The 23,051-nt window shown below is 41.4% G+C and overlaps 1 protein-coding gene across 2 annotated transcripts; it reads right to left on the bottom strand.

The window, feature by feature from the left end:
- Nucleotides 1-255: 255 nt before the first annotated feature.
- Nucleotides 256-21,615, bottom strand: syt14a (synaptotagmin XIVa). 2 transcript variants are annotated; one of them, XM_085343044.1, is made up of 8 exons: nt 21,463-21,615; nt 20,663-20,677; nt 17,713-17,911; nt 8,463-8,734; nt 7,929-8,378; nt 6,289-6,478; nt 5,723-5,800; nt 256-569 (listed from the first exon to the last, which is right to left on the bottom strand). In XM_085343044.1, exons 1-8 carry the CDS (start codon nt 21,568-21,570, stop codon nt 256-258), a joined length of 1,626 nt encoding a protein of 541 aa, XP_085199170.1. In that variant the 5' UTR covers nt 21,571-21,615. The 2 variants fall into 2 exon arrangements, with proteins under 2 accessions (XP_085199170.1, XP_085199171.1); XM_085343045.1 differs by lacking the exon at nt 20,663-20,677 and having other exon boundaries at nt 5,723-5,779; nt 17,713-17,940; nt 21,471-21,615.
- Between the last annotated feature and the right edge of the window lie 1,436 nt (nt 21,616-23,051).

Here is a 23,051-nt window from a genome sequence, read left to right as displayed (position 1 = left end):
GAAAATAGCATGTCTCATCATAAAACTAATTCATGACTGTTTAGCCAAACAGAGCCATGAAATCGCTTATGCCATGCCGAGCTGAGAAACTGAGTGCAGATGTGGTTGTGTTCCCGTCTCTTCATCACCACTGACGCTGGTTCATTGGACGGCATCGCACTCCCGCTTCCCAGTTGAACATTTCCATTTCCTGCCCATCTGAGACAAAGATGGCGGCGGCGCCGTGTAGCTATGCCCGCGCATCTTGCTGTGCCATTAAGATTCCAGCAAGCTGTGCCAGCGGCAAACCTGCTGTCCTTTAGACTCTTTCATCTGAGTCCAGTGGGTGAGCTCCTCCTCTCCAGAGCTGTTGAGGCCCAGCGAAATCCAACCAATCATCTCCTTGCGCTTCATGCTGCGCTTGTTGTAGACGGATAGGATGAGCGTGACGTCCGAGAGCTGGAAAAGAGCTACCTGGAAGACAAACGTCTCTTTGTAGGTTGGGTTGGGCTGACCTCGACAGATGGAGGTCTTACACTTGGACATCTCATGGCCCATGGAGTTAAGTAAGGTCAGCTTAACATATGTATCTAGAGAGGAAGCAGGTGGAGGAGAGAGTTACAAGGGAAATGATACATCTTTATATATATTTTTTAAACCGTGAGATTCTACAATAGCTTTGTAGTAGTAAAAAAAAGGAAAGAAAATAATTCAGGCACCAGACTTAAATAATAGACCCTTTGTGCAAAATCCTTATGTTTCTTCACCTTTCCTCTTAGTAATCAGCCATGACGACCTGCTGCAGCTGTTTCCTCTGCAGCAAAGAATGACACATTTTCTCCACAAAGCATTCACTTCTGTAATAATGTCACAGCGGATGATATATAAGAGCATGACCACATAGGATGCGTTTTTTCTCCTGATCAAACACAAAGCACAGCTGTGAGCGCAGGGAGCGTTACTTCAGTCTTGTTGCTATGCAACTACTGATGTCTAATCTGAAATGGGGGATAATGCTGAAGATGAAAACTGACTGGAGAAAGTTAGTCATACGTTTGCTTGTGTTTGAAAGGATTAGGAGCTCCTTCTGAAACGAACCATGTAGCCAAAATTAATTAATTCTGGTTACGTGGTTCATCACAAATTACCATGAAGAGCTGCTATTATTTGACATAATGACTTATGCTAAAACTTTAGAGCCCGAGGCAGTCCCAAGACATGCTTTGTCCAAAATGTGACTCACATATTGTGCAGGATATACAGGTCTGCTGACACTAAATGAGAATCTGGGTGAGAGGTGTCAGAAACATAAGGGAAATACAAGACATTCGAAAAAGCCTTGAATAAAATCTATGGAGGAACTGCGTAACAGAAAAGAACCGGGAAAAATAAGAAGGTTAAGTTGTTGCACTGAGTGTTTTTCATGATTTATGAATTGAACGCCACTGCTCAGTTCATGGAAACTCCATTTGTTTCATGCATGTCTAAAAATGTGATTACTGCTTCCATTTAAAAACATTTCTTGCCAGCATTAAAGTGTTAATATGACCAATACCTGTATCATGTTCAGAGGGAAATAAAGAAAAATATAGATTTTATTTAGATTTTTTGGGTGTCATGCATTTGCCCTTATGACTTTGGCAATAGACACTTACTGTAACCCAGATTCACACTGGATTTATTTTTCTTTCACTATGCAAAGAGGTCTTCTTCAGTTTTCCCGTTAAGGTCTATTTCTCTCAAGCAGACTCTTTTCTGTGTATGGGCACACGCGTTTTTCTTTCATCATGCCAGAAACTTGTTCAGAAAAGCTTGAACTGACGTTGTTGTTAATTATATATCTGTAGAAAATCATTTTTTAAAATGTGTTTAGTATTGTTTTTCCATAAATTCCCAACTCCAGTGTGTCCAGGGCAGACCCAGAATGGTGAAACACTTCACTGGGAGGTATTCTATTCAAATGCCAGAAGTACCTCAGCTGGGTCTCTCAGTCTGTAGGAGTTGTGGTTCCACTTTGAGCTCCTTCTGAATGGCTGAGCTACTCCCCTGGCGAGCCCAAACACTCATGGGAGGAACTTCATTTCACCGCTTTTTTCTGCAAACGTATTCTTTCGGGCACTGCTCACAGTGTTTGGCTGTGAAGGTAGGAGGGACTGGTACAACTCCAAACTCAAAAAAAGTTGTGTCACTGTGTAAAATGCAAATACATTCAGAATTTGCTTTTCTCATAATCCCATATTTCATCCACAATAAAACAGAGAAAAACAGGTCATATATTTAAATTAAAACATTTTACTTTTTGACTCATTTTGAATTGTTTTGGCAGCAACATGTCTCGAAAACGTTTGGAAAAGTAAGTGATATTACAAAGAAACAGCTGGAAGATCATTTTGCAAATAAGTTCATTCGCAACAGTCAGTAGCATAAAAAGAGCATCTTAGAGAAGCAGAGTTTCTCAGAGGTAAATACAGGCAGAGGTTCACCAGACTGTCTGCAAACTGTGGAAGAATTTCAGAATACGCAAAATTCAAAACTGTCAACATGTTATAATCTATAGTACCAAATATCAAATGAAAGAATTTGGAGAAACCTTTGTGTGCGAGGGACACGACCAAAAATCAGTATTGGATGTCCTTGAAAAAGGCATGATTGCTTAATGGAAATCAGTGCATGGGCTTAGGAACACTTCCACAAATCACTGTCTGTGAACACAGTTCACTGTGCCATCCACAAATGCAGGTTAAGGCTCTGGAAGCTGCAGCATTCTGACTACAGGGAAGAAGGAACATCCAGATTGTTATCAGCGCTGTTCAAAAGCCTGCATGCTTGATGCTATGGGGTGTATTAGTCCCTACGGACTTGGCTGCCTACAAATCTGATCGCATCTTTTTAAAGAGAGTTCTGCATCCATAACAACAGATCGGACACGGATGGGACAACCTTCCTCTCCCAGAAGCCCAGCAACTGGTGTCATGGGTTCCCACATGTTTACAGACTGGTGTTAAAATAACACAGTAGTAAACTTGATCTTGTCCCAACTTTTTTTAGTGCGTGTTGCTGCCATCAAGTATAAAATGTGCCAATATTTTCCTTAAAATAGTGAATTCTCTCTAAGTTTTGTTGTGAATAAAATAAGAGTTTATGAGACTTGCAAATTATTGCACTTTATTTTACACAGCTTCATTGAAATTTAGCTTGTAAATTGGCCGCTTCACCTTCACACTCGGCTCACTCTTCACCAGAGTGGCACATCGTCTGCATTGATGCATCAATCCTGCTAGCCTCCTGTTCCACTCCTCTCCAGCTCCTTATCAAGACCCAGAGGCAATTGAACGCGTCCACTTGAGGCGCAACTTGTTATCAAGACCCCGACGTCCTCTAACTCCTCCAAGTGGGGCAGCAATTCATTTCCAACCTGGAGTGGGCAGTCCACCCTTGTCTGGCTGAGAACTGTGGCCTTAAATTTGCAGGCGCCAGTTCTCATTGCTCAAGGAAGCTTGCACAACCAAATGATCTGCAAAAAACCCTACTGCCCTCTGCCGCTGCACTAGAAACTCTTTAAATAATCTAATTTTTAATAATCTGATGAATAAAAATGATAATTTCATTTGTTAGTATTTATTTTAATAGTTGCGTTATGCAACTAATGCAAGCATGTTGCCAGGTTTTCATGCATATAGGGGCTTTTAATGTGAAACAGAACAGAAAAAGCACTTGCTACTAGTACGACTGCTGGTGCATAATTCTAATATGTTATTATATGAAGCTTTCAGATGAGATATGAAAAAACATATTTAGCTCAAGACCCTAGCAATCAAAGACAGAACATAATATATCGAGTCGGGATTAAAGTATCTAAGAATTCTGAGCTTAGAAGCACGACTTGTACCGCTGATACTCGCAGTTTGCGACATTTTCCACCTTTTATTACCCCGCTGATCACATTCCAAAAAACAAAATCCCGATAAAGCTCATTCATTTAGCCCAGAAGAGGAAAAAGCAAAAAGGAAAAACACTGCCATTATCAAGTGATTTCAGCATTCACGCTTTCCTTATTCACTCCTCATTTCAATGCAGAAATCATGGCACAAACTGAAGCCATAAATCCAGCGGAAAGTAAGCGAGGCAAGACTGGCAATCACAATGGATCTTTGAGAGTGTTTTGCCCCTCGTCTACAGCCATACTCTGTAATAATGCTGTGTATTATGTTCCAGTCTAAGAGGGGTATAAGGAATGAATTGCTGAGGGTTTCATGCTGTCGAGTGCCAGCTGCCTTCCAACGCCTAGCTCACCGCCTTCAATCACACATTCAGTTGCTCTCTTTGACATAAAAGCAGAGTGAAAAAAATAGCCTTGATTTCTTTTTTGACTGCTGCTGAATGGGCTCTGTAGAGCTGTGGATGTCTTAAGTGGTCAGTAGCGGTGATGCATGGCTCTTTGGCATTGTTGCTGAATGAGAGGGGCTGCGGCTGATGATTAACTTGACTCGTCGGCTCGGTACTGTTTTGAAATGGCAGAAAAGAAGCTTTGAAATTGCTCCGCATCTTTCACCGTGCTCTTTCCACTTTGTAAGGACGCACAAAGTCAATCAAGGCCTTCGTGAGGATTTTGCACAAAGGTTTTTTTCAGTGTTGCCAGATGCGACTATTTTCCAAGTACAATTTGAAGACTATAAAGTATGTGGATATGCTATTCAAGAATGTACAAACAATATCAAAATCTGACAGCTAGTTATTAGTTAGAGACATTCACGAATACATGGAACATGGCAATTAATGGGAGGACAGTACAGTGTGGCTTTTAGATGAATATTTATGCAACTCTATTACAGAAGTCCTGTTTATGTTTCATATGCTGGAAGCAAAGCCGAAAAATGTAAAATGTGCAAAGCGTACTGTTCGAATTAGGCCAGCACTCAATGACAACATCTCCTTCTTGCTGGCTATCAGACACCAAGAAAACTAGACTGACATAGCATGAAAAAGGCTGAGTGAAAACACGAAGGACTTCCAGGCAACACAAGAAACGGGCAAAGGAGGCAGGAGGGGGTATCTCAGATGCATGCGTGATGTGATACGCATTCAGAAATACAGCAAGAAGACTTACAGTACAACAGCCGAGCATCTTCATGGATGAGAGTTAAAATGCAATAAGAGTCCTATGGTCCAAAGTTTACATGAATTTAAAGAAAGTCATATTTCAGGTTTTATGGGAAAAGCTTATCTTATCAAAACTGCTTCCAAGTGAGAATTTAGTTACATTTTTTCAACTTATTTGGGATGGGTGCAAAGAGCTTGGGCTCCCAATATTGCATAAACAGTTGCTGTTATATGTAATTTACATTTTTATAGCAACAATTGTTTCATAATGTAAAACCTATAAATTACAGAGAGACAAAGTTAATCACAATTATCATGTGATCCAGTAAGAGTAAGCACTTGGCAACGGTGGGAGCGAAGAACTCCCTTTTATGAGGAAGACATGAGGAAAACCAAGCTCAGGAAGCGGCAGCCATCTGATGCAACCGACTGGGGGATGAGGCGACATTGAGTCAATCCAACATACTACAGCATCAAATTAGATATATATTAATGATAGAAGCCAGTTAAATTAGTGTGTCTCCAATCAACAGTCATTCCATTTACTTACATCTATTTGCATCCATGAAGATGTATTTAAAAAAAAAAAAAAGGATGTGAAATTAACACTGATGACACTTTACAGGGAAGAACAGAAACTCACCTCTGATAATATAAACCTGTCCACCTATCAAGTGTTTTAGACAACAGAACAGTCCATCTGACAACAAGGGTTGGACAGCAGTAAGAAAAACAGCGGACCAAGATGTCAAAAAGGTAGTAGGGTGAGAGAGTTTCAGGTGCAGACATAACAGAAGATGCAAGGAAAGAGAAACAGGGTCAGAAGGCCAACAACAACAACATTTGCACAAAGTTCAACAAGAGGCAGTTTTTGTTTGAACTTGCTGCTCAGATCCCTGGAAGCTGACTGAGGAGGCTGACCGGGAAATGAGGGAAACCAGAGGAAAACTGAAAAGCAGGTGGTGGCCGAGATAGAGTACACTATCTCTGATTCGGAGAAGTTATACGCTGTGCATAGTCCCTCTCTGACTGAACGTAAGGAAGCACATAGTATGTAAAATATATAGACTATGACTACAGATGTTTACAGGAGATACAAACTCCTATGCACAGGCTCAACTTGTCCTCTTCCGCTCTAGCATTTGAAACATTAAAAGTGTTTTCCTGCTCTTTCTCGAACTGGACAACAAAACGTTTTAGGGTACTTACTGGGTGGTTTGTTAGCAGCCAGGTTTTTGAAGTGGATGCCTTTGATGACTTCCACAGAGAGACGTCCTGTTGTGGCGTTGTAAACCAGGCCCACGAGGATCTCCGGTGTGGAAGCCTGACTGACTGACTGGAATGACGAGGCGCTTTCACTGCATGTCATATCTGAGAGGCTGACCTGGGATTCGCCACCCTGAAAGAGTTGGCAAACATTCAGAACATTCTTAATATCAGTTTTTAATTGTTAAGGATTTTCCAAAACACAAATGAATTACAATTCAAACAGCAGTTCACTACACCCTCCCTTTACTGCTCTGTCCCAGCAGGACGTCAAACTCCTTACTTGGTCATTGTACTGAATTTTTCGCATTCATCGATCACGTCAAGTAATCACTCTCAGACAGACGGGTGAGGTACGCAAATAACTGCCATCTACTTTATAAACACAGACAGATTGCTAGCATGTTTCAATCAATCTCAGTCTGTCTGTGCCAATGAGCGCAACTCATCTGTAATCCAACACAGTTGTATTCTGGTTATATTCCTGAATAAAGGCAAAGCTGCCGAATACCTTAATGCCTATTTGATTTTGCAAATCACCGTCATGCAGTTACAATGTATCCAGTTTTCCGGTTTCAAATCTACGAGATTCTGGCTTTGACTTCTTTTAATACACTACATACATGATGTATTTACTATCACAGAGTGTTGGTTTAGGCAAAATAGTGTCGTATAGTACACGCTAAATAATGCTAGCCACTATAACTTGGATATAAAATATGGTGGTAGCCAGAGTGGGATTAATGATCTGTTACTGAAATCACACTCAGTGGATAACGGCTTAACCAGGATAATCCTACTTTTGAACACTAATAATAGTAACATTTACAAAATAAACTTTGCATTTGATTCATTATTACCTCAAACTGTTGACTGAGCTCTTAAAGTCATCAGAGAGTGAGGATGCTGGACTAGGCCAGAAGCTGGCCATGGAGAAGAACCGTGAGGAAAATAAATCAGATTCAGGGAAGATTTTAATATGATATCTCCAAACAGATAGCTAACCCGCTAAAAAAGGAGCCTGTATTAGGCTGGGCAAGCTAACATTTGAAGGTTACGTAATGCACATCTTTTCTTTATACTTAAGGACTTGTGTTTTTGGATAGGCTAAAAATACTCTTTACATTTTTAGTTATCTTATGTTCAGTGAATTAAGCACTGAATGTTGCTGTATTGGGTTAATTCAGCACCTGGATATCTACATAAATAAAAAATATTGTTACTAAAGGGAAAGAAAACTAATATCTGACAGATTCAATGCAGGATAAATAGGTGCCTTTTAAGGCTGCCTTTCTTCTTTGTAGCCTTTGAAATAAAGTGAGCGAAAGGAAAAAAATAAGTAAACTGATTATTGTTTATTCCCTAAGATGAAATGGAGGCAGTGTCGCACTACCATCTACTCCTGAGAAGCATTAAAAGCCAACAAGCAAACAAAACAGGCAGTTCAGTAAGAATGATCTGCAAAATGTGATCTCACTCTGAAAATGTTATCCAGTTGGATGAAAGATCAATCAACAAAGAGAAGTAATTAGTGAGGTGATGAGTGGCAGCTTGAAAGCCAACACCTGCTTTGATCATCTTACCGGGAGTGCACAGCATGGGTCTAATGTGACCGGCACCGACATTTTGCCCTGAAGGTTGAGCTTGGTGAGGTAGAACACCTTTTCCCCGAGCACCTTCTCCTTCTTCATTCGTCGCATGCTGTAAAGGCGAAATCTGATAGCATAATTGCTGATCATCTCTGACTCCACATGGCTGAAGCGGAAGGTCTCCGTGAAGATGGGGCACGGGCCTCTCTGGATCCCCGTCTTCGCCCTCTGTTTCTTGGTGGGCAGAAGCACCAGATGAACCTGCCAGGAGATGTTACCGGTGCGCTTGTAGCTGGGAAGGTCGGTTACTGCCATGATGGTTACAGACAGCTGCTGCTCCTCTGAGTTGTAGTCAAACACGATGTCGAGGGTCCCGTATTTTGCAACAGGATCTGGTTCATAACCTTTTGGTAGCTGGGCTGCTGATCCACGGGCTGACATATCCTACGGAAACCAATGAAATGTTCAGTGTTCAAAATAACACCTCAATCTAAAGTATCACTCTGATATTGCATGACTGGTATTTACCTCTGGGCTGAGGACAGCTGTACTGTCACTGGGCACGTCCTCCTCATAGCCCTTGTTGAGGTAACTCTCAGTCTCGGGGCCGTCGCTGCCCTCACTGGGACACTTGCCAAAAGAGAGGTGGGGGCTACCGCTGGTGTGGGACAGATCACACTTGGCATCACCCAGATCTGACAGCGTGCAGGACATCCTCGGAGAGCCATTCTCATCCTGATAGGGCGGTGGCTGAAGCTCATCCAGTGGCGGCGTCCGTCTCATCCTCTGGATGCAGTTGACTGGTTGGGAGGATATAAATAGATAAAATAACAAAATACAGACACATCATAACACATCGTTTAATAGGAACCATTAAAGAAAGTAATTTGGTTGCACACATTTACAGCTTCATCAGTGCTTCACTGTAGCAGCAGGTGGTGATATTCTGTATTCTCATCATCATCAACAAACATCATAGCATCAAAAGACCAAAACGGTCTTAATGCCTTCCAACATACCCAGCTTGTCAATCCAATTAAAAGCACTACATCCATGAAACAAAGTATTCTAGAGTCAAATGTGAGGCCGTCTGTCTGACAGCTAAAGCTTGGCCCAAACTGGGTCATTCGACAGCACGAGGACCCCAGGATCCCAGGCACAGCAGCAAATCACCTTGATGTGTTTCTTTTTAAGAATGGCTGAAAAAGAAAGAAATCAAGGTGTTGCAATGGCCCAGTCACAGTCCAGACCTCAGCTCAATTAAAATGCTGTGGAAGGAAAGCAAACGACAATGAACTGAAGAAGAGTGGGTTAAACTTTCTCCACAGTGTTGTGAGAGAAAACAACGACTTCAGTTAAAGGTGGGACAACAAACTACTGACTCACGTGGTGTACTTAGATTTACACGTGACATCTTTGTACATCTTATTAAAGATTAACAGATAATAAATTAATTGTAACAATACCAGGTGAGTCTTAATGTTTAATCTTCAATTCTAACTCTATCAGTATTATTTCGATCTGTAAATTTGTCATTATTATGATTTTGTTTAAAAATTTTCAGACTTCTTTTTCAGCCTCACAAACAGATCTGATGCAGCTGCCCTCGTGAGTATAATAGCTCTGCGAGAGGAATCTTTTGAATGCACAGTCTAAATAAAACATCAGATACACACCATTAAAAGGACTGAACTGAATACTTCTTAATCTGCCACACATTTTATGCCTCTCACCTTTCTAAATGATTCAGTTGCCTGGAAGGCAAAGAGTGAGGCTGTGCTGAACATTTCTGTGGCACTTACAAAGAAGCCTGAATAGTGTTGTCAGCTGCATTCTCAAACCTGACTCCTTTGTCCAATTTGGATTCACAATAACTGAGCAGCCAATGCTAATACTCCCAGAGGGACGCTGGTGAGGAATGAATGCTTTAAACCCAGCCTGTTGCAGAAAAAAATAAGGGGGCAGAGAGAGAGAGAAAAGAAAACAAAAGATGAAGAAGAACATAACTTGAAAAGAACGATCTCTTCTTTCCTCTAACTTTTGGAAAAAGCCAACACTGTCATGACGTAATCCACTCCAACACAATGTTCCAGCTTTCTCCCAAGTTCCTGAAACTTTCACTCTTAATAATGTCGGTGAGACACCAGCTCAAAGTGGCACATATCAGTGGCAGGATAGAGGCAAATGAGTCTTAACTAAGTGTCATGGAGGGCTTGATAAAAGGAGCAAATCCATTTTGAGCAGCTTTTTCCCGCTGAGCCGGGGGCGGTTGATTTGATAGAAGCTGCCGTGTAAAAGCACTACTCTTTTCTCCAGCCCGCTAATTGGGACGGTTACCATTCTTCCCCTCGTCTCACCCACCCTTTCATCCCTTCTCTGCTGGCGTTCGCCTTGTTTTGCCTTCTTGTACCTCTTCAAGTGGGAAAACAGTTTGTGAATCTCGCCTGTGAGAAGCAGGTAAAAATATCTCAGATGAAAAAATGAGAGATGCTGCATTCGGTTGTCCTTTTCCCAACTGTAAGCAGGAGGAAACACACCTGACCTCCTGATACCTTTCTAAAAGTTTTAAAAGGAGTTAAGCAAAAATATCAGCGTCGGATAATGTAGAAGGCTAAGTGTAAAGAAAACAGAAGTGCCATCACCCCAATTCAAACAAAGCAGGTGAAAGAAGCAGATAGATTTACTATATTACCAATAAATACATAAAACTGATATTTATTCTCCCTGTGAGAAACCAGTTGTGTCAGTGTTAAAGCCACTTTCTGCATGGTGTAAATGCAAACAAGCTACTACTTTATCATTAGTTTTTTCCCAGAAACACACTGAGAAGAGCTGCACCACATTCCAGCACTGACCTCACCAACTTGAGACAATGCTTTCAGTTCCAGACGTGCCCCAGAAGTGACCGTCTGCTCCGTATCTCTTAAAATAGTGGATAATCTACTCATTCATTCATTTATTTATTTAACTGGAAGCTGTTTAAAGCTGCACAGGGCAGATGAGGAGACAGGAAGTCAGAGACATCAGGAACCGAATGGAAAATTCAGTCAATTTTCAAAATAAAAGACCTCATACAGACTAAAGTCTCTGATTCTAAAACACTCGATGGAAGGACAAAACAAGGACACCCAGTATGAGTGCATGACTCGAGTTACATTAACAGTTGCACACCCTATTGTAGACCTTTTGTTAGGTTTTGTATTGTTGATTGTCATTTATGCTTAGAAATATTTAACCATATATGCTTAGAGGTGTATAATCAATTGTGTAGTGATAGGATGTGTGATCTTTAGCAGGCTGCAAAGGCTTGGTGTGCATTGCGCACCTACATCCTGGGAACATGGGAAGAGGTCGTACCTTGTTTTATTGTTTTATGGTAGGATAAACGTGGCTATATCTGTTTTAGGCTAAGTGCCTTTTGTTTAGATTAACTGTTGGACTTCCAGACCAGCAGGTTTAGGGAAGTCATTTATGGGGTCACACTCTGACCCCCCCCCCCACACACACACACACACACACACACACACACAGGCAAGGTACTCTTTGTTTGTATGTAGACGGCGTATGTTAATGAACCTATGCATATTCATGTAACCTCAATAAAAGAGCAGTGTTACGGGGGAGCGGACGAGAGCAACTGGGGTCAAGCGAAGGAACGGCGTTTGTCCGGTTCTCTCCCGTGCACGAGAAACATGAAGAACTTTGCCTACTTCGTGTCTTGCTTGCGGTGTAATTATATTGTCTTCAACGTTCCAGCGAATAGGTTCAAGCTACAAACCTATCACCTTTTTACCCCCAACTTTATAGATCCTTAAAAACATATAAAATATGCTTGAAGATGTGGCTCTGTGGAACAGTGGACTGAACCCAGCTGCAATGTATTCCAGTTCTTGTGTGAAAGCTATATTTGAAAAAAATAATTAATTTATTCATTAAAGAATCTCTGAAACACAGCCGGGATCTATTTTTCTGGCTTAGCATGGTGGTAGAAACTAAATCTTAATCCTGAAGACAATGTACAGGATTGGAACTACTTGCTGGAACTACATTTCACTCAAGAAATAATCCCTTAAAAATTGTGCAGAGTATAGACTATGACGACTGAATGCCCTCCTCCCAGTTTCAATCCCCATTTATTCTCTGTCTACAATATTCTTTGTAAAACATGTGCTCAGAGGTGTGGATACTAAAAATGGCTTCCTTTTGCTTCTGAGTTGCAGCATATGAATAAAGCTATCGTGATCTCACTTACACCTCACCGATTTTCATGTGAGAAAAGTGCTAAATGTGCAGGTTTGAGTGCGAGATGAACAAAATTTGGCTGAGAAACATTCTCTCACTTTTGTTAGTTAATGCTTCAGAAAATGTTTTTTTGCTCTTATTGAGCTGGTTGGGTAACCATTCAGAAGTAAACAAGGTCTTTAAAAATGTGGCCGACTTCCAACATGGCACCAGTCATCGCTGCACCCTCATTCACAAGTGAATTTTGTTCTATGTGAAAAACTAATTTGCTTCTTTCCAAGGTTTATGTTGGATTTTTAAAACCACTTTCATTCAAACTGAATCAAATCATGAACTCTGGATTGATTAATTGAGCTTTCTGGTCAGAGGTAGGCCAATCAGCTCTGAGTAAAGTGCATGAAATAAAGCCACAATCAATGAAACCTCATCCCCAACCTCCTGTAGCAGATGGCTGCTGTTTCTGAGCCTGGTTCTGCCGAAGGTTTCTTTCCTGTAAAAAGTGAGTTTTTCTTTCCCACTGTCACCAAGTCATCGGGGGTTGTTTGATCTTTGAGTTTTCTCTGTGTCATTAGAGTGTTTTACCTTACAAAATAAAGTGTGATTTGGTGATATATAATTAAAATTGAACTGAAACCATAGCAACAGGTAAATTAACAGAAATGTGAGTGTCTACCATATTTCTCTTAAAAGAAAATAATAACAAAAGAAAAAAAGAAGAGTTTTTTTTACATAACAGAACAGTTTACATTTAATCTTTAAATCTAATCATTATTATTTTTATAATAACTGGTTTTTTTTTCACTAATTATTATAATTATTGCCAAGAGCAAAGTACAGGTGACAAGACAAAATAAAAATATGGATACAGTGACAACACAGTTTATTTATGGACCTACTCATAATCATATACAGCAAATGATTTGGAGGGTCCATTGACCATAAGCTGAAATCCTACTATCCACATGAGTGAGAAAACCATCAAAAAGCACTGGTACATGCTGTGCAACACGGTTCTCAAAGTGGCCATTAGAGCAGGGGCTTACTTCAGAGAAGGGAAACCTTAGATCATTTTTCTGCTTTCTGCTTACTTCCTATTTTTGGAGTCTGAGTGAAGCCACCGGGGCACCCAAACTCTGATTCTGCAGCTCTGGCACAATCCTCCTCATGTTTTATACATATGTCCTGAGGATGAAGCTCTTCATACTCAGACAAACACAACAGCGGTAGCTGTGGGTGTGGAGAGGAAGCTTTTATGGCTGTTTGCTTGAAAAAATAATGAAATGCGTGTCCTTTAGCGCTCGTGGAAAATCATGGAAACGATTCACCTATTTATCTAATGAAACTTTCCATATTGCAGAGAAAGCCTGAACCGATGTCAGCCATGGCACGAGGCCGCTGCTTTGATATTGCTGGTCCACGATGGCTTGGTGGGAGAGAAAACCACAGCCATCAAAGCCTTACCACAGGGAGGAAAATAATGATCCTCCAGTACTTTCAACCGAAGTGCAGCCACGGACGGACAGAGTTTTTACCTCCTCTTTGGTTATAGTCGAGCAACTATAAGTAAGCTGATTATGATCTGATGAACCAAAAACTTTACAGAAGGCACACAAACAACTGCTTTGCCTTGAATTTGTTTTCTTGGAAGCCAAGAAATACATCATCTGCCAGTTATCTGGATAATCCTTGAAACCTTTAAGGGTATTAGAATCATGAGGAAAAAAATCAAAACAAGACCTTGCGTAGCTAACATGTTGTCATAAATAAACCGAGTAAATTTCAAATTATTGCTGGCAGGCTCTTGTGACTCAAATCCCTGCTTCTCTCTCACGCACAAAGAACACTCACTACGTGACGTTCCTGCAACAGGCAAGTAGTCAGTGATGGATTTGTGCAAGAAAACAAACATGACTTCAAACCAAAGTAAACAGCTCAGTCAATATATACTCACCAGCCACTTTATTAGGTACACATGTCGAACTGCTCGTTAATACAAATATTGGCCAATCACATGGCAGCTACTGTTTGCACTGATCTAGACATGGTCACAATGACATCATGAACTGAGCAAACTAAGCATCCGATTGTCTGTGTGTGTGTGTGTGTGTGTGTGTGTGTGGGGGGGGGGGGGGGGGGGGGGGGGGGGTGTGTGAATGTGACATTGTTATTGGTGCCACGTAGGCAGAAACAGCTGACTTACTGCTGATCCTACACAAGCACCTCTGACGTTCACAGGCGATGTTCCTGAGAAGTTCCTGATTATACCTCTGCATGAGGTATAATCAGAATCAAAACACTATCAATCCAGCAGGGGAAATTGTTTTTATTATCGACACACAATTAAAAATTATAAATATGAAAGAAAATGTAAATGCTGCACCGGTCCGTTGTGGTGAAGAGAGAGCTGAGCGTAAAAGCGAAGCTCTCAGTTTACCGGTCAATCTACATTCCTACCCCCACCTATGGCCACGAGCTGTGGGTAGTGACCGAAAGAACGAGATCGCGAATACAAGCGGCGGAAATGAGCTTCCTCCGAAGGGTGGCTGGCCTCTCCCTTAGAGATAGGGTGAGAAGTTCAGCTATCCGGGAGGGGCTCAGAGTAGAGCCGCTGCTCCTCCACATCGAAAGGAGCCAGTTGAGGTGGTTCGGGCATCTGACAAGGATGCCTCCTGGGCGCCTCCTGGGTGAGGTGTTCCGGGCATGTCCCACCGGGAGGAGGCCTCAGGGCAGACCCAGGACACGCTGGAGAAATTATATCTCTCGGCTGGCCTGGGAACGGCTTGGTGTGACCCGGCCCCGGATAAAGCGGAAGAAGATGGATGGATGTAAACTTTCTCTACTAAAAAATAAGTAAAACAAAGACGCTAAAAGCTCCACACCCACAGCATGACTGACCTTGTGGGTAAGTTTATTGAGTCTGCTGGTACCTGCTGCCTCAGCACACCACAGTACAGATGATGGCACAGGCCACCACAGGCTCATACAACACTGTGAGCATCATCGGGGAGATATTAAACGACCTCAGTCGTCTCAGAAGTTGATAAGTTTTTGGAGAGCACTTCTGTGTTTTTAATGAAGTTTATTTTACTGTCATTGTGAACACCAAGACACCTGTAATCTTCCACTGTCTCCACCCAGACCCCATAAATGCAAACAGGAGCCAGCGGTGTTCTCATCCACATACAGTTTGCCCAAGTTAAGCTGCAGATGCTTTTGCCTGCATCACATAACAAAGTTACCCACCACAGCCTGATACAGCCCACTGTGGCTGAGTTATCAGAAAACTTTTGAAGGTGTCAGGCCTCAATGCAGGAGTTAAAGTCCATGGTGTAAAAGGGGAAGATGAGGGAGAGGGGACAGTGCCCCGCAGGGATCCCGTATCGCTTACTACACTTACTGTCCGACACACAGTGCTGCAGGCGCACATACTGTGGTCTGCCAGTCACTTAGCAAACTATCCAGGTCACTAGGGAGGCATCCACCTGCATCACTGTCAATTTATCACCAGTAGAGCTGGCCTGAAAGCACTGGAGAAGTTCAAAAAACATGATTCCCACAGTGCACGTCAGTTTGTCCAGGTGGGCGTAGACATGGCTGAGCAGGTAGAGAATGGCTGGGAGGCAAACTGGAGAGTGGCGGACATTGTCCTGACACTTTGGGCTCCTTAGAACCAACTGAGCATTGTTTGAGTCTACAGCCTCCCTGATTATTGTCACTCCTTTATGAGCACAATGTAATCATTTTCTGATAACAGGTCACGTCACAAAGCTGAAACCATCTCAAACTTGGCTTCTTGAACATGACAGTGAGTTCACTGTACTCTAATGGCCTCCACAGTCACCAGACCTCAATCAAATAGAGCAGCACTTGGATGTGGTGGAACAAGAGATCATGGATGTGAAGTCAACACATGTGCAGCAACTGTGTGATGCTATCGTGTCAATCTTAGAGGAATGTTTTCAGCGCATCTTTGAATTTGAACTATGAAGAGTTAAGGCGCAGTATTAGCAAGGTGTATGTGGCCAGTGAGTACATGTAGTGCATGTAGTGCAGTATTTTCAAAGTAAGCTTTAAAGCATCACAGCTGCAAAGGAAATACTGCACTGACATTTACATTTGAGGCACCAGAAACAAAATTCAGATTTCAATGATTACCTTTGGGACAATATTCTCTAGTTGGCTCCTTCGTGTCTCTAAATGAAGGCAGATTAAACATAAATTCATTCTAAAGTTTTGCTAGTAAGAGTTACCTGAAAATCCTGGAGTATAATATTACTGAATAGCACTCATTTCCCCATGTGGGATTATTTTCTATAGTGACCTAAAAATTCAAAGCATCATCTGAAGATAACAGAGACCATCTAGTGGATATCAGGAGACGCTCTGCTTTTCTTCAACAACAACCTTGTGCAGCCCGTTGCCTCTCTGCTAATGGAGTCAGAAGCACGCCATGTACTACTTCTCTCCCAGCTACGCATTCAAACGCGGCTTTAAATAGACTGTGCCAGACACCCGGCACTTGAACCCACTGTCTTATATAACACAAAAACTGGTTCAGACGTGATTCACCAATCAAGGACCCTGGCAAAGACTAGATTGTTTTTGTCTTTGAAAAATACTGTCAGACACAAGCATTCCTGTCTGGGTGTGACGAAAACAGGCAACAACAGCACTGCCGATATATTTCTGCAGGATGGAAAAACAGGTCAATCGGGGACTTTTAGATGAATTTGACATTCCTTGTAACAGTTTTCTTCTCTATGCAACAGATACATTTGCTTATTTGCTTTCCCTAAAGGGCTAGTTTCACATTTAGGGGCATAGTGTAGGATGGTTCTTACAGGGTTAGATGGCAGGCTGGATATAGAGGTGAAAGAAGCACCTCAGGAAGCCACGAGCTTAAAAAACATCCATTGTAAGTGTTGACATGCACAGTCTCTTCATTTTAGGCAGAGCCAGTCTTGTCATTTATGCCATGCAAAGCTATTTTTTAAGCATAAAGTTGGGTAAACATTTACTGAGGAGAAAGTCAAGAGTGGCTTTTTGTATAGCGTTAAATCAACACGATATGCTTCTTGGCCAATAACGTGTCAGATGAATAACAAACTAATCCAAGGAGGTCAGTGCCAGCGCTCTTCTGTGACTGAACCCACCTCGACAAGGGTGAAGAACAATCGTAGCGATGGCGAGTCGGGCAGAAGGGAAACATAGACGTGTTATAAAAAAAGAAGGAAGAGTGCGAGGCTGCGGCTGTGCACATTGTACAGACAGTTGACTGTTTCACAACCCTCCCACGGAGAGTGTGCTGAACGGCAGCCTCGCTTTGATCACCTCTCTAGATTAACTGACAGTGTGTGTAAGTGTGTGTGTTACACATATGGTGTTCTTGTGTTTGTTGGTACAGAGCTGCAGAGGACTGTGAGCATTTAACTAAAACTCCCTGAGGTGATATGAAGGAAATATCTGAACTTCTCACTGTGTCAAATCTGTGGATACACGGAAAACATACAAGACGGTCAAATGTGGGAGGACCCACCATCATCAGCTGAGGCTTCACTGCTGTAGCCATCATAATCAGCAGTAAGCGGGCTGTACTTCTGCCGGCTCTCCCAGCTGAATCCTCCAGTGTGCTTGGCATTAGAGGACACCTTGGCTCCTCCTCTGAGGCCCTGGGAGCGGCTGACCGCTTCCTGATACTGACCCATCAGTTCATCCTCGCTGTCTGACGATGAAGCCTGCAAGTCAGCGTCGGAGTAGACCTTATCTGTTTGGGGATAGAGGACAATACAGTCAGTTCCACAATCATTTCCCTCCACACTGTCTTATATATCACAAAAACTGTTTCAGACATGATTCGACACACACAGTGTATATTAAATTAAAACAAAAACAATCGTGGTGTGATTGAACTGAAGACTTTTAGCATTAATTAGAGGTATTTTTAGGAATTTGCTGGCTTTATCTGAGGAAGTTTTATACACAGTCACACATTTTGAGGGGCTTAAAAGTAACTTGACTACTGACTGACTGTTTTATGGCCATGTGAGGCCCGTTACCTCGTTATAGAAATAAAAATTATGTTGATAAAAGATCTGGAACTACCTGTCTCCTGGAGCTCTCAATATGAGACCCAAAGAGATGTCCAATCAAGTGAGGGAGGCCGTTAATCATTCAATTGAAAAAACAAAACAAAAACAAAGAACCTTTAGAAGTGACCAAATCAACAAACTAGTACATTTTTTTTAAAAATAAAAGGAAGCATTCACTGGAAGAGCTGAAAAAAACCCACAGAAGATGACAAAAGTGGATGATGACAGGCTCAAAAGGTTGAAGGACATCGTGAAGGATTTGAATGTAGCTGAATGAAGGTCGATGAAGTTCATAATTTGCAAAATGAACATTGCACTGTATTTAATAAGGCTTTAAACAAGAGATTAAGTCTATAAGCTCATCAGGTCGAGTGTTTGGTACATTTATTAGACCGCCTGTCATAAAAGCAAGAAAACACAAGTTATTTAAAAAGCTGTTTAAAATAAAAATGATATTTATCAGGTAAAAAACAAAGTGAATTCTTGTTTTAACACCCAAATCTGAGCGGACAACCACCAAAAGTAATTTTTCTGTTCAAGAAAGCAAATAAATGATGGAAAATCTGGCATCTTAATCAAAAACTAATAATGTGCATTACTTTGTTTTTCTGCTGTTTCTAAAAGAGTAAAATTGAAAATGTTTGGATAACAACAATACTTATAGTTTAGCATGAAAGAATATGATTAAAGAGCTTGCACACACTGGTGGAGTAACCATTACAAAAACATAAAATTGATTTTGAGAATCACCAATACTGTTAATTTAGAACATCTGAGGATTAAACCTCACACTGGGTGATGGTCTAATAGGTTTTGTAAGCACTACATGTTTGCTGATCTGATGGGATGTCCTTCCATAGACAGCATTTTGAAACCAGAGGAGATGCCCCCTGCTGGCTATTAGATGGAATTCAGGTTTAAGACAATTTTACTTTGGCTTCACTTTAAGAAGCATCTTTTTATATATAAAAATAAACACTGTATGGGTGGAAACAACAGATAAAATCAATGAGGGAAAAAAATCATTGCACTGGTTCTGGCAGCTGTAGCTTATTGGATCATTCTGAACAGAAAGCTCGTGATCGCTCAGAAAAGCCTTTGATAAGTAACTGCAGTGAAAACAGAAGAGCCCTGTGATTAAAAAGGAACATCTGCACCCTCATCCTGCGATGTTACTCTCTCCTTTTGGTTTCTCCTCCACCAAATTACCTCCATCACACATCCAGCGTGATGTAGTGACTGAATTCAGAGAAATTTACAAGATGTTTAAAATTCTGCTTGTGTTTTCAGTCTGTGTGTCATTTACTCTGATGTCATATACTCTTATGGGTTTTCTTGTTTATCTTGCCAAGTGGTTCTACAACATTTCTACTGGAATTATCACTCAATGCGACTCTTTCTTCATCACATATTAAATTTAAATCTCTTCTAAATTCGATAGCATTTATGGACTAAAGCATCCTTTAAACGAGTCATAAATTTGTCAAATGCATAAACTCATTTAGTTCGGTTAACTGATGGTTAGCCAAATCTGCTCACCTGCTTTGGTTGTATCAATCCAGCAACAATCATGCAACTTTCAATTAATGCCTTTTGAGTCACAACAACAACATGCTTTCATCAATGCTTTTAAAAAAGAGCTTCCAAATGTATTTATTAGCTGTGCCGTGACAGACTGGCAGCCTGGCCAACGGCGGATGAGATATTCTCCAGGTGTTCTCCTACGCCCCATTCCTACGCGCCAAAATGAGATTTTTGTTGTTTTAAAAGCTGAACAGGTGACACGTTTTGAAACTACTACAAAGGTTGAAAAGAAACTGGATAGATTTGTAACAGGTGTGTTTTACAAAAGCTAATGGACGTGATCTGAACACAAAAGCACAAATTGCCAGAGCCAATTTGCCTTCCACTGCAGGCAGGCGAGGGCGTCTCAATAAAAGCTGCTGCGTTTTCACAATACCATTTAAGAGACCCTTAAACAGGCAAACGTGTGATTCCACACGGAGGACAGATTGAGATTGAGTGAACCAAGACTTTCAATAGTCTAAACTTTGAACGTGTGCAGCAACCTGAAGTCACAGTGGAGGCTGTTTAAACAGTAATTAAGATTATTTCCAATAATGAAGCTGCCATGGTGCTCTGTGCACAGTTGTTACACAGCTGACAACTATTCATGGAAAACATAAAAGACTTTTTTTTTATCTTTGCCATCCTTAAATATTCAAACTCTAAGTCAGGCCTCGAGGGCCGGTGTCCTGCAGGTTTCAGATGTGTCCTTGATCCAACACAGCTCATTTAAATGGCCAAATTACCTTCTCAACATGTCTTGAAGTTCTCCAAAGGTCTGATAATGACCTAATCATTTGATTTAGGTGTGATATCTAAAGCCTGCAGGACACCGGCCCTTGAGGCCTGGAGTTGAACATCCCTGCTCTAAGTGGTCACTTAAAGACTATAGTTAGTTACACGTCCTCTCAATTAGAAGAAGGTATTTCTCAATGTGATGCAGATGCTCAGTGAGGGGATAATTAAAATTAGGGAAAGAAACACAATAAAGCAGAGAATAAAAATGTAGCTGATCAGAGCAGTAAGCGAAGTCAGGAAGCTAGTTTTCTCTCACTGTAGCTTTGTATTTTTTCCAGCAGGAGGCAGCACAGCTTTTAAAATAACCCAATTCGTGGTTGCTCTGCAAACCTTCCCACTAACTCAACATACATTCCCACTTACAACATGCAGTCTTCAATACATACATCTTTAACAAACAGAATCAGGAAACTGTAAACTGTTTTTTCAACAGACCGGTAACAATTCGAACTCAAATATTTGTCTCATGTGTCTGTCAAAACAGCCACTGTTCCAAATCTGTCCACACAGAAGGTCATTGAGATTAGTCACTTTGCTGCGTTACACTGCCTGCCTTTGTTTTCTGCAGATGGCTTCTCTGAGTCGAGCAAACTCCCCGTGTGGGCTCCCGGGGGGCACCAACCTTTTAAACCTTTGAAGCCCCCGTGGGCAGATGACAAGTAAACAGTCCTACAGCTGTCAGTAACAGTAATCCCGGCATGGGCTGAGAAAGGCCAGTGTCAGTGGAAAATGCCTCCATGCAGAGGCAGGGCCTCGTGCTGGGATCAAAGGCACTAAAGAAAATCAGATGTAAAAGAAAGACAACCGAATGTGCTTTCATTTTAAATTTATGCATGCTCACCTTGCAGCTCAGTGGTTTTCCTGAATTCATCAAGGCACTGAAGGCTTCCTGGGTTCTCTAGTGCCAACTTATTGTTGAGGTACCAAAACAGGAAAGTCATGAGGATGATGAAGAGTCCGATGGCTGTCAGAAACCCCAGCACCTCTGGAGAGACTAGAAAACAAATACGCATTTTTAAATATCAAAACGTGACTACTTAAGCTGTTTTTAGCCTTAAATCGAATGTAGTAGGTTGTCATGTTGTAAGAAATGGTAATAATGGTAATAATTTATTCACACCCGCTTTCACTTTTTCTGAGCTAAATAAAAATATTCAGAAGAAGTGACAGTTAAGTGAAACCTGGGTCCAGGCCAGAAACAACACAACTATCCTCTAATGCTAACAGGACATCACCTCTTTGCAAAACATCTGCAAAATCAGCAGGTGAACACAAAGCCAGCAGCAAAGAATGTAGAGTGATGTTACAGATGAATGTATGAGCCAAATATTTAACAGGGAACAGAATAAGTGCCAAAAAAAAGCAGTCCAACTTCAACTCTCAATTTCTATCTATATCTATTTCTACAATAAAATCGACGTGACATCTGACTTTTTACTTTTCCACATTGACAGAGTTTTTCACGTGTTTCAAAATAAGGAATCCTGTCAGTGTGTAGGACTAAGAGACTGAAGTTAGCCTAAGATTAATCTTTATGCTTTTCACTCATAATTATAAAACATTTCAGGTCCTCTTGGTGAGTAGAGAAAAAAAACCCCATAATAAATAATTTTTAGATTAGTTATTAAGTAACGTGTGATATATGTTACTTTTTTGAAAACGACCACAAATTACATTAACCAGTTGTTAAAAATAAAAACAAATGACTAATGTCCACATTCACAAACATCTTAGTTGTACAGTTAGAACACATCTTGGCTCCAGCTGAAACCTTCGCTGGGTACAATGCAGAAAAAACATCTGTACTGTGTCAGTATTTAGCATCTGACAAAAAAACACTTCTACAAACAATGCAGATGAGAGACACAGAGGCAAAGAAACCGGAGTGAAGGAGACACTCAGAGGGGTTGTGTCACTGTAGAAACGCAACCTGTTGGTTGCCATAGTGACAGGTTCAGGTGCAGCATCACACGGACCCCCAGACGCACGGGCGAGTCAGATCTCATTAAAGGCAGCACTGAGTGCCGCACATCAGGAGATCCAGTTAGGTCTGGACACAAACATCATTAGCGAGGCTTTGTTATGCCAGAATGAACCGGCCCAGGTGATACATGTATCCTGACTGCACTGGTGACAATATAAATGCATGACCTTCAGCTACATGTATGACCTTATGACATCAGGATGGAGGTGCAACGCCATCACAGATGGTTAAACGTCAGGATGCTTTTCTATTCTCTCCATCAGTGGCATCAAAGTGATCAAATAAGCCTATCATCTTTGTCCTAAACCACTTTTTTACTGTGCTTACATTAAAGATTTAGCTGCAATCAGCCTTCAGAGACCTGCTGTCACCACCTGCAGCCAGTTCAGAAGATTTTTTTAGCATTTCACTAAGGACAACTCATCTGTAACCAGAGGG

The sequence above is a fragment of the Diplotaxodon limnothrissa genome, linkage group LG19, assembly GCF_057381915.1.
Source record: "Diplotaxodon limnothrissa isolate DT_005_m linkage group LG19, D_limnothrissa_male_GT1.1, whole genome shotgun sequence".
Classification (NCBI taxonomy): domain Eukaryota; kingdom Metazoa; phylum Chordata; class Actinopteri; order Cichliformes; family Cichlidae; genus Diplotaxodon; species Diplotaxodon limnothrissa.
This window is presented reverse-complemented; position numbering and strand designations above follow the sequence as displayed.

What these genes read in the sequence shown, in the direction of transcription:
- syt14a (XM_085343044.1), bottom strand. Translation starts at nt 21,570, where the DNA reads ATGACTTTCCTGTTTTGGTACCTCAACAATAAGTTGGCACTAGAGAAC. An exon ending in TGAAGCCTCAGCTGATGATG is followed by an intron (nt 8,735 to 17,712) that starts GTGGGTCCTCCC and finishes CCTCCCAACCAG; the next exon opens with TCAACTGCATCCAGAGGATG. An exon ending in GGCTGCTAACAAACCACCCA is followed by an intron (nt 5,801 to 6,288) that starts GTAAGTACCCTA and finishes TTTTTCTTACTG; the next exon opens with CTGTCCAACCCTTGTTGTCA.